This window comes from Pristiophorus japonicus, chromosome 7 (genome assembly GCF_044704955.1).
Source record: "Pristiophorus japonicus isolate sPriJap1 chromosome 7, sPriJap1.hap1, whole genome shotgun sequence".
Classification (NCBI taxonomy): domain Eukaryota; kingdom Metazoa; phylum Chordata; class Chondrichthyes; family Pristiophoridae; genus Pristiophorus; species Pristiophorus japonicus.
In genome coordinates, this window is record NC_091983.1 from 62,303,113 (window position 1) to 62,315,349 (window position 12,237).

Here is a 12,237-nt window from a genome sequence, read left to right on the forward strand (position 1 = left end):
TAGATGTTTATAGCACAGGAGGCCATTTGACCCATCCCGTCTGCACTGGGTATATACACAGGAGGAATTCAAAACTAATCCCCTTAACTCCCCATAGCCGTGTGTCTTCCTCTGCTTCAAATATTTTGTTTTAAATCTAATCTTCCCTTAAAAGATGCAATGGTCTCTATCAATTACTCCCTTTTAATAAAGCTTTTCTTACTCTAACCCTTCGTGTAAAGGAATTTCTCCTAAACTCTCTCCATACTGTGACAATTTTAATTGGATAACCCCTTGCTACTTATTCTCAACTAGAGGAAATAGTCTTTACCTGCTCACAATCAAAATTCTTCATAATTTAAAAACATTTCCATTATCAAGTCTTTCTTCACAAGTACAGTTTCCTATCCCTGGTAAATCTATGCTGTAATCTCTCTCTGGCTTTAAAGTACTTTCTACAAAGGGGCACTCAAAACAGTGACTTAACTAGTGTACAAATGTACCATTATGCTTGTACTCTATGCCCCTTTTGCAAAACCCAAAATGCTAGTGTCCTTTATGGTTTTAGCTATCTTTACTCATACATTCAAGGAATTATGTATTCAAACCCCAAGTTCCTCTGTTTATCTGAACCCTTCAACATCTGCGTATATAAACACATTCCTTGTTTTTCCTCCCAATATGCATTACCGAACAGTTGTCCAAATCTAACTGTATCTTCCACCTGTGTGCCCATTCTGCTAACTTGCCTGTGTATTCCTAAAGGTTCTTACAGTCCTCTCTCTGCACTGTTTGTGTCATTAGAAAATGTAGAGATTGTGTTGCCTATATTCGTGCAAATCATACACACACACACACAGAGAGCAAAAGCACTGAATCCCTTGGGAGGCACCACTTCCAACCCTTCGCCTATCCAAGCCACATCCATGCACCCCAACTCCCTTTCCTATGAAAGAAGAAATAAAAAATTATATATGCGTTTCCCAAACTCAGGATATCCCAAATTGGTTCACAGCCAATGAAGTACTTTTGAAGTATAGCCACTGCTGTAATGTAGGAAATGTGGCAGCCAAATTGCACGCAGCAAGATGCCATAAATAGCAATGTGATTAATGACCAGATTATCTGTTTTAGTGATGTTGCTGAAGAATAAATATTACCTTTTATTCAGTGCCATGGAATCTTTCACATCCACCCAAGCAAAAGACAAGGCTGAAGTGTTTGCAACCATCTTCAGCCAGAAGTGCCGAGTGGATGATCCATATCAGCCTCCTCCAAAGGTCCCCACCATCACAGTAGCCAGTCTTCAGCCAATTCGATTCACTCCATGTGAAATCAAGGAACGGCTTACGCACTGGATACAGCAAAGGCTATGGGACCTGACAACATCCCAGTTGTTGTGTTGAAGAATTGCACTCTAGAACCAGCCTTGCCTCGAGCCAAGCTATTCCAGTACACCTACAACACTGGCATCTACCCAACAATGTGGAAAACTGCCCAGGTGTGTCCTGGCCACAAAAGACAGGACAAATCCAATCTGGCCAATTACCACCCCAACAGTCTACTCTCAATCATCAGCAAAATGATGGAAGGTGTCACCGACAGTGCTTTCAAGCGGCAATTACTCACCAATAACCTGCTCACCGATGCTCAGTTTGGGGTCCGCCAAGACCACTCAGCTCCAGACCTCATTACAGCCTTGGTTCAATCATGGACAAAAGAGCTGAATTCCAGAGGCGAGGCAAGAATGACTGCCCTTCACATTATGGCAGCATTTAACCGAGCATGACATCAAGGAGCCCTAGTAAAACTAGTCAATGGGAATCAGGGGGAAAACTCTGTTGGCTGGAGTCATACTAAGCATAAAAGAAGATGGTTGTGGTTGTCAGAAGCCAATCATCCCAACCCTAGGACATCGCTGCAGGAGTTCCAGGCCGAACCATCTTCTGCTGCTTCATCAATGACTTTCTCTCCATCTTAAAAGGACAAAAGTGGGGATGTTCGCTGATTAATGCAGTGTTCAGTTCCATTTGCAACTCCTCAGAAAATGAAGCAGTCCATGCCCAAATGCAGCAAGACCTAGACGACATTCAGACTTGGGCTGATAAATGGCAAGTAATATTTGCACCAGACAAGTGCCAGGTAATGACCATCTCCAACAAGTGAGAACCTAACCACCTCCCCTTGATATTCAACTGCATTACCATCACCGAATCCCCCATCAACATCCTGGGGGTCACCATTGACCAGATTCTTAACTGGACCAGCCACATAAATACTGTGGTAACAAGAGTGGGTCAGAGGCTGGGTAGTCTGCAGTGAGTGTCTCACCTCCTGACTCCCCAAGGCCTTCCCACCATCTACAAGGCACAAGTCAGGACCGTGATGGAATACTCGCCACTTGCCTGGGTGAGTGCAGCTCCAACAACACTCAAGAAGTTCAGCACCATCCAGGACAAAGCAGCCCGCTTGATTGGCAACCCATCCACCACTTCCACCATCAGCACACCGTGGCTGCAGTGTGCACCATGTACAAGATGCACTGCAGTAACTCGCCACAGCTTCTTCGGCAGCACCTTCCAAACCCGTGACCTCTACCATCTAGAAGGACAAGGACAGCAGGCACATGGGAACACCATCACCTCCAAGTTCCCATTCAAGTCACACACCATCCTGACTTGGAAGTTTATCGCCGTTCGGTCAAAATCCTGGAAATTTCTCCCTAACAGCACTGTGGGAGTAACTTCACCACAAGGACTGAGCAGTTCAAGAAGGCTGCTCTCCACCATCTTCTCAAGGGCAATTAGGGATGGGCAATAAATGCTGGCCTTGCCAGCGACGCCTACATCCCAGAACGACTAAAAATAGAGAACAGACAGGGCCTCGGTTTAACATCTTGTCTGAAAGACGGCACCTCCGATAATGTAGCACTCCCTCAGTAGTTTACTAAAGTGTCAACCTAGAGAATATGCTCAAGTCTCTGGAGTGCCACCACTAAGCCTAGCCAACATTTCCATCAACAAACTTTCTAACAGTACTGCTACATTTCCACTTATAATACCGTACGCCTAATTTTTTTTCTCACTAACCTATTGTGAGACACCTTACTGACCAATAAAGCTGATTTTCCCTTAGACCCTTACTGCTCAAAAAGAGGGGTTTGAGCCGACCAGTATTTTAAACATTGGTCCCATAGATAAACTGAGTGTTCTGAAGCAATCTCTAGATTTGACATATTCCAAGTGATACTGTGGAAGATTCATGTTGTTGTGAAGACAGTTAAGCATATTGTGCAACGAGTCACTGGAACTCAACAAGTAGGTATAGACACGATTTGCACAAAATGGTTTAGCTTCATTTTTGTCATGATCGTTTCTAGAAAGTTAGTCAACATATTTTAAAATATGTAAAAATAGCTCCTGAATGGTACTTATAGAATTTTACATATATAGAAGGGATAACAAAGGAACAGGCCATTCGGCTCAACTAGTCCGTGTCAGCATTTACCCTCCATGCGAGCAAATGGTTCTAATTCTATGTATCCACACTGTTCCCATATGCCTTCATCCAAGCTGTCCAATCTAATCTTGAATATTGATATTGCCAACCACTGAGTGAAGAAGCTGCTCCTGCATTTTTTACAAAATCTGTTACATTTAATCTTTTAGTTATGGCACCTCATTCTTGACCTCTCAACTATCAGAAACAATCTGCTTCTTACTACTCTGTTCCATCTTTCCATAATTTTAAATACTTCTATCATATCGTTCCATAACCTGCAGTGTTCCAACAAAAAAAAAGACCCAATTTTTCCAAATCTTTCTTCTTATTTGTATTTCCTCATATTCGGCAACATCCGAGCAAATCTGGTCTCCATAGCACTGCGCCATGAAGGAGGGAGAAAGAAAACAGGGAATTATAGACCGGTCAGCCTGACATCAGTAGTGGGTAAAATAATGGAAAGAGATGACGTGATAGGTCTAAGTCAGCATTGATTTGCGAAAGGGAAATCATGCTTGACAAATCTTCTGGAATTTTTTGAGGATGTTTCCAGTAGAGTGGACAAGGGAGAACCAGTTGATGTGGTGTATTTGGACTTTCAGAAGGCTTTCGACAAGGTCCCACACAAGAGATTAATGTGCAAAGTTAAAGCACATGGGATTGGGGGTAGTGTGCTGACGTGGATTGAGAACTGGTTGTCAGGCAGGAAGCAAAGAGTGTACTTTTCAGAATGGCAGGCAGTGACTAGTGGGATACCGGAAGGTTCTGTGCTGGGGCCCCAGCTGTTTACATTGTACATTAATGATTTAGACGAGGGGATTAAATGTAGTATCTCCAAATTTGCGAATGACACTAAGTTGGGTGGCAGTGTGAGCTGCGAGGAGGATGCTATGAGGCTACAGAGTGACTTGGATAGGTTAGGTGAGTGGGCAAATGCATGGCAGATGAAGTATAATGTGGATAAATGTGAGGTTATCCACTTTGGTGGTAAAAACAGAGAGACAGACTATTATCTGAATGCTGACAGATTAGGAAAAGGGGAGGTGCAACGAGACCTGGGTGTCATGGTACATCAGTCATTGAAGGTTGGCATGCAGGTACAGCAGGCAGTTAAGAAAGCAAATGGCATGTTGGCCTTCATAGCGAGGGGATTTGAGTACAGGGGCAGGGAGGTGTTACTACAGTTGTACAGGGCCTTGGTGAGGCTACACCTGGAGTATTGTGTACAGTTTTGGTCTCCTAACTTGAGGAAGGACATTCTTGCTATTGAGGGAGTGCAGCAAAGGTTCACCAGACTGATTCCCAGGATGGCAGGACTGACATATCAAGAAAGACTGAATCAACTGGGCTTGTATTCACTGGAGTTCAGAAGAATGAGAGGGGATCTCATAGAAACGTTTAAAATTCTGACGGGTTTAGACAGGTTAGATGCAGGAAGAATGTTCCCAATGTTGGGGAAGTCCAGAACCAGGGGTCACAGTCTAAGGATAAGGGGTAAGCCATTTAGGACTGAGATGAGGAGAAACTTCTTCACCCAGAGAGTGGTGAACCTGTGGAATTCTCTACCACAGAAAGTTGTTGAGGCCAATTCACTAAATATATTCAAAAAGGAGTTAGATGTAGTCCTTACTACTAGGGGGATCAAGGGGTATGGCGAGAAAGCAGGAATGGGGTACTGAAGTTGCATGTTCAGCCATGAACTCATTGAATGGCGGTGCAGGCTCGAAGGGCCGAATGGCCTACTCCTGCACCTATTTTCTATGTTTCTATGGTAGGTTAAGATTTATGCATCAGCAATTGCCACATCAGTTAGTGATCTTAGTCATGCCACCATGGCTAGGCAGAAATGAGGTGATTCCTTGCAGAAAGATCGGGTTTCCCAATCCTTTCTCTCATGTCCAAGGTACAATGGGGAAATTGTCTATTTCCCAGCCAATCAGGTAGAAATGGAATGGGACAAGGAGTCCACAAAGTGGGAGAAAAGTGATCAATACTTTATAAGCTAAAAATGCACAGCTTTGAATTACAACATTATTATAGATGAACTATGAATAGGTCCTTGCACTCACAATTTTAAACTGACAATTGATTGAAATATTATCTTTCAGGGGCTGTAATGGCCCTCAATTTTAGCTTATGGGCACTTTCAAGATAGCTGATCCATACCAAAAGAGTCAACAGGCACTATATATAACCAAATGGAGTGGAACAACTTATCGTTATAGTGTGTGCGCGTGTCTGTGTTAGAGAGCAAAGAACATTGAAATCTTGGGCTACTACTTGTAGTAGAACATTTTTATATAATGACAAATTAAATTAAGTCACATAATATTAACAAGGCAACTAGTTTTCAGTAAGTGAAATTTAATCAGGAACTTTTCAACTCCCCTCTTTGATAACTTCAATCTTGCTTATGGCACATGTACATGCGCAAGAAGATATTGAAGTCTGATCTATAAATAGTCATGGCCAACAGCAAGATGTGATAACTATCTCTGTGTTAGGGTCACTCTCACAAGTAGAACCATAACTCACCTGTGGAGATAAAGCAATGTACCTTTTACAAAATCTCGACACTTTAATGTATTCAGAAAACAAATCAGCCTGCATGTATTTTCCCCAGAGTTTCTGCACATCAACACTCCAATGTAAACTAGTGAAGAAAGCCTTTGTGATTGTGCTTCCCAAATATAGTTTCTTGCAAACTTGCTCAAATGTAGTTACTTAACAATAAATGTGTCACTATTAGATATAGTGGCAATTTTAAAACCAATTTTATAAATGCTACAAGTATTGTTAAAGGCAATCTCTCCAACAATCAGATGGTAACTTTTATAATATATATTTAACATCTAACCCATTACACCAGTATACACTATGTTGAAAAAAATTGAAACATATGGCAAATAACCTGACAATTTCATTTTTAAAATTTCCCTTGACCAGAGGGTGGCCATGGGAATCAGTAAATGCATTCTGAATCCCTTTCTTGCTAGTTTACTTCAGAAAGCCTATTCTGACCTACCAGGAGAAATTTTAGTTGAACAAAATTCAATATACACCACTTACATAGCTGTGTCCAGCTGATACGCAACTTAAAAATTGCTGATACTCCCAACTCGGAAAGATAATAATCTACATCACTCTATATTAGCCAAGCTGCTTTCTTCTAGCTTTCAGAGTGAACATCGTGGGTCCCCAGTACTTTGAAATACTGTACTTTTATGCGAAGAATACTTTGAAGTACTGAAATAACTAAATCCAAATAATAAAAACAGTCCTTTAAATCTTTTGCATTAAACTTTGCATAAAACAAACTTTGTATAAACTTCTCTGACAAGTTATCAGAATGGAGTTCTATCAGGCTTAAAGGCACGGTTTGAACTTTCTTGCATCGACAGAACAGCAACAGGCAAGCTGTTCCACAGCATGTGTAGGAGCCAAGGGATGAAATTCAAGATAAAATTATGCTCATCTGAATCAATAAGAACTTGTGCCTTGAGAAGTGCATCCATTTGGTTAGAGGTAATGCAACAATTTATAACTATAATAGTTAGTGCTGCAGATTTGCAGTCAAAACAGTTGAAAATGGTAGTGTGCACATGCATGTAACTTAATAAGGACCTTTTGTCGATGTATAGAAATTGTATTGCAAAAGGAGAGAGTACTTCAAAATGTTAAGATATTAAAATTCTAAAATATACATTTATATATATGGTATACGATACCGTAACATGTAATGAAATCTAAACTCAATATCACTGCAGTCCATTCACATGGCAGCCTGTCATCTGTCAGGACCCCAACCCACAACACCAAAAGAAACAATAACAGAAGATACACATCATATGAAAGTTACGTGGATTAGTATGGACAAGATTATTTAAATGATAAAAAAGCTAAGGTTGGACAACATACCACTTAAGTTTTGTTCTTACAATGTACATCACCTGAACCCGTCCATATTATTGCTGCCTTTAAATGCAGTCCTATATAATACATTTAATGTGGACTAATGGTTGGCACCTCCAAATTAAAATTCACCAGGACAATTTTTCTTTGGGAATTACCCACTCCTACTATATCTCTTACTTAAACATGTTTAAATATACTTGAAAATCTACATGTCAGGCAACAGAACTGACACAACTATCAGTCACACTTCTATTCTGTGCCAAGCTTAATTTCAGAAAACATTTACTGTACCCACCAGAATCTACCAAAGCATGAACTGTATGCTTTAAAAAAAAATTCATTTCACTGATCCGATTTTTCTATTCAACAAAAGGAACCAACTGTCCGTGACAGATTGTCAGCCAAAACTGAAAGATGCTGACCCAAAATTGCCATCAGCTAGCCAAAAAGGCCATCGCTTATATGGAAATGGTAAAACGGTTGACCACAATACAACAAAAGCTTAGCCACTTCAATGAACATAACAATCTGAGCATTTAGTCAAAAACCACAAAATGCTGCGTATTGTGTGCGAATTCAATCTTAAGATACTTCTGGTATTCAAATTATGAACTCAAAAAGTTGCGCGAATCCACACTAATGTCTGGTGTTCGCCAATGGAACAAAAAGCACTAAACTTGCAGTTTTTTAAGCTCTATAAACAAGGCCTGTGTGGGGAGGCCGGGACACAGCCTGGCTGCACTTCATGTGTGTGTAGCGGGGGGAAGAAAGAAAAAAGTTATGCAGTAAAGAAAAACATTTCCCATCCTAGGACTCACCAACAAACTTTCCGCGTTTATGGGAGACTTCGGGTCTCTGATCATTGCTTCGAGCTTTTTCAGCCGCGTCTTCAGGTTATCCGCCGTCGACATCTCGAAGGTAAATGTAATCCTTCTGCCTGCGGTCCAATGCTGATCGAATAATTTTCTCTCAGTGAGGGACTGGGGACACACGCTCACTCCTCCTCTTCGCTACTCTCCCTTCCCACTATCGCCGTCTCCTCGGAGGCCACGGCAGCCTGGGCCTAAAATAGCTGCCTTTGGGAAGAGAGAGGCAAACGGGAAACTTTGCCAGAGACATAAGATAAGCGGATGGCCCGCCGCCTATTGCTGCGCGAACCGCGCCTATCCCGGGCAGCGGGGGTAACGGCCGGCGCGCCGATTTGAATCGGAAGCCGCGAGGCGACTCTCCAGCGCCGATGACAAAAACAACCGCACAGACGTTCTTTACGTCATCGGAATTCGCCGCGCGAAGGCTGACGGGAGGAGTGGGCCGAGTTTAAGAATCGTCCGGGGAGCCACTCGCGCGCGCCTGCGAGCTGGGAATTTGTGGCAGTGCGCGTGCCTTTCCACTGACTGGCGGAGAGCGTGAGTGAGTGAAGGCGCAGTCCCGCCTGGCCTGGCAGCTGGCAGCTGGCAGCTAGCGGTGTCGTGTTGAGCCGGGGGCAGCCATCTTTAATGCAGGCGTTTTTAGAAGCTGACTAGGGCAAGAACAAACGAGCCCGAGAGCTGAAAGTTAAACATATTCTACCGCTTTGCAAATACTGAGTGGGTCAGTTAGCATCGGGACGAAAAGGCAGGTTGACTTCTCGTTTGTGCAGTCCCTTCTGTCAGAACCAATGAGCATTTGTGGTTGCTGCAGCGCCTCCAGGGACAGTTGCGAGCAGTCGGATTCCTGGCGTCATTTTATTACCGTGTGACAAATGCAGTCGCAATTAAATTATGAAGTCATGTATATAAGACGTGTATAGAGAATGAATTGGTAATGAACACTTTTGTTTTACTGTTTGTTTCATATTGTTATCCATTCGTGTCTTCACATTTTGACTTCCATTTTTGCTTTTTGAATTTTGCATGATATTTTAAATTGGGAAATAATACAGAACTAAAGAACAAAAATGGAACATCGAAAATATTGAACGGATTTATTGTAATCCTGTCTAATTTTATTCCTCGTATCAAAATGTCTTTAAAACTATGTATCTGTATTTATTCCTTGCGAATAATCATCGATAACAATTAAAATGTAGCTCCAAGGATGGAGGGATTTAAATCTATTTTGTTTTTGAGACTTTAAAACTGAAGTATATCACATTCCTAAATCCTGACATGGTTGTACTGAGGTCAGTTCAAAAGTCGTTATGTTGTTACATTGAAGTCTAAAACTAATCTCTGTGGGAAATCATAAGCTTTAGAGAAAATAAAACAAGTAAAGTGTGACTATAAATCTATTTTAAACATGTTTGTAATTTATAGGGCATTTCATATTTTTCAGTGTCTAATCATAATTTTGGGAAAAAGATTGGGGTTCAGACCGCTTTAAAGTCACATTGATCGTATTTCCCCCCTTGGTTTTGTTTTGTGTAATGTTTTGTCAGTGTAACAAATCCGGGGACTGCATGTAACTTCTCAACCAAAGATTAATAATGGAGAAAAATAAAAATAAATTCAATCGTGAAACTTTATTAAAACTTGACATCCAAGGTTTTTTGAAGCCATTATCATCTTGCAGAAATAATTGTGACAAGTATTGTTTTGTTTTTGATTACCTTATTGGAGAAAGATTTCCCCCCGCCAAGAACATGTCTCTATTAACTAAAAGAGAAAAAATAGCCACCGACTGTCCACCAGCTCGATTTAGAAACGAAATCAGAGACGTGCGCCCACAACCTAATCTTCTTCGTGATTAAACCGCCGAAGAATGAATTCCCGTGAATTGTTGCGCACTTAGTCACATGCTGAGTTAAAGTCGGTATAGTACAGTACTTCTTTCCACACATGGCTGTTTGCAACAAAGTTGCCTAAGTACTAAATATAGCGTTAATGAATAAAAAGAAAGCTAACTATAGTTCGAGTAAATCAAACTGTGATTATGTTTCGCTTTGCACACTATTACTATAATTAGTGCTAATAGGGGTAACCTTGTGACAATTTCAGTTTACATTTTACTTGGGTGCCATCAGATCTTTTCCAGCATAGATTTTTTTTGGGTGTGCGTTATCAGCCAATTTTTTCAGGTGTGTTTTTTTATATAAGAAAACGACTAACGTTTTAAGTTTTGTACCTTACACAAAAAGCTGACCAAAACAAGACGCTGACTTCTCCGCCCTTCTATCAATTCTCTTGTCTCGTCCTGTTACTTTTTCTGTTACCTCTATTTTCTTTAACTACACTATATTGTATTAAATAAAAACAAGCATGAAATAACTGAACTGTTGTGGAATCCGAGAAGAGTTTAGAATGAAGAATCACAGAAGGACTTACTACTTCAAAAGTAAAGCTTTGTTTTATACACCCTTGATATGTTTAGAACTAACACGAGCAATGTTAGTGTTTGGGAGATTAGTACAAAAATGTATAATTATATAATGTCTCATTCTTCTGAAGCTTTCCTCTATATAATAATTATGTACTTGAGTTTTACTGTCTCAATTTTGATTTACTTGTGAAAATTAATCATATTCACACAACTAAATGCGGGTTTAATTGTGTCATATGAATGCTGTATTTTCTTCTTGTTCTTTGCTGATTATGACACCTTTAGTTAACCATCTCAAGGCAGCTGGTGTAGCTATCGATTAATTAGCTACAGTAAAGATTGTTTGCAGAACATTGTATGTTGCACAATACATGTTTTATTCTCTTTGATCATTTCCATAAGACGTTACTAATTTAGTTGTTTGAATCATGTGCTTTTGAATCCAGCAACTGTCCAAACATGGTCACTTTTCTTTACCATCTACAGTCATTTTTTAAACATAAACAACACAGATGCAAAAGGAAATAGTGAACTTTTACATTATTTCCATATTTAGGATCCTATTCTTCCAAGTTATAAGACTTACGCCTAATAATTAATTACAATACATTTGATTTTTATTTGTATTATCCAAAGAATAAAATCATTTTCTCAATCAAGAAAAGTACATAAAGTAATTGTGTACTATTCTAACACAATCCTGGCTGGCCTCTCACATTCTACCCTATATAAACTTGAGGTGATCCAAAACTCGGCTGCCCATGTCCTAATTCACACCAAGTCCCGCTCACCCATCAACCATGTGCTCGCGGTTAAGCAATGCCTTAATTTCAAAATTCTCATCCTTGTTTTCAAATCCCTCCCTGGCCTCGCCCCTCCCTATCTCTGTAATCTCCTTCAGCCCCACAACCTACCGAGATGTGTGTGCTCCTCTAATTCTGCCCTCTTGAACCTCCCTGATTATAATCGCTCAATCATTGGTTGCCTGCCTTCTGTTGCCAAGGCCCTAAGCTCAGGAATTCCCTTGCCTAAACCTCTCCGCCTCTCTATAATCTCGCTTTTCTCCTTCAAGATGTTCCTTAAACCTACCTCTTGATCAAGCTTTTGGTCACCTGCCCTAATTTTTTCTTATGTGGCTCAGTATCAAATTTTTTGTCTCATGATACACCTGTGAAGCGCTTTGAGATGGTTTACTGTGTTAAAGGTGCTATATAAATACATGTTGTTGTAATATTAAAAATAAACATTTAAAATCACTTAAAGTTTGACATTCAAATGATGTGAGTAACGTACATTTTAGAGGTTTTCTTTCAAGTTTCCTACTTCACAGTATAAAATCCAACACTAATGCTAGCCAGCATTTTAAATTTTTATAAATTATATGGGATGGTGCAGTGGCTAAGTATATTGTCCTTTTCAGACCCAAGTTTGGTTCTAGTCTCGAGTTTTGGATGGAGGTCTATTCTCTCTAATTGAATGTTCCAACTCAACTGAACCTTAATCAATAGCAAGAAACCAATAAGAAATCATATTTGTATCAGGCCC

General features: G+C 40.4%; 1 protein-coding gene across 5 annotated transcripts in view; it reads right to left on the reverse strand.

Annotated features, from left to right (window-relative positions):
* Positions 1-8,688, reverse strand: part of LOC139267144 (rho-associated protein kinase 2-like) — a 289,307-nt gene extending 280,619 nt beyond the window's left edge. For all 5 annotated transcript variants that reach the window (XM_070885001.1, XM_070884998.1, XM_070884995.1 and 2 more), the window contains exon 1: positions 8,214-8,688. In XM_070885001.1, the coding sequence (XP_070741102.1) occupies positions 8,214-8,306 (93 nt within the window). In that variant the 5' untranslated portion in view covers positions 8,307-8,688. The remainder of the gene's footprint in view (positions 1-8,213) is intronic.
* Positions 8,689-12,237: the final 3,549 nt, after the last annotated feature.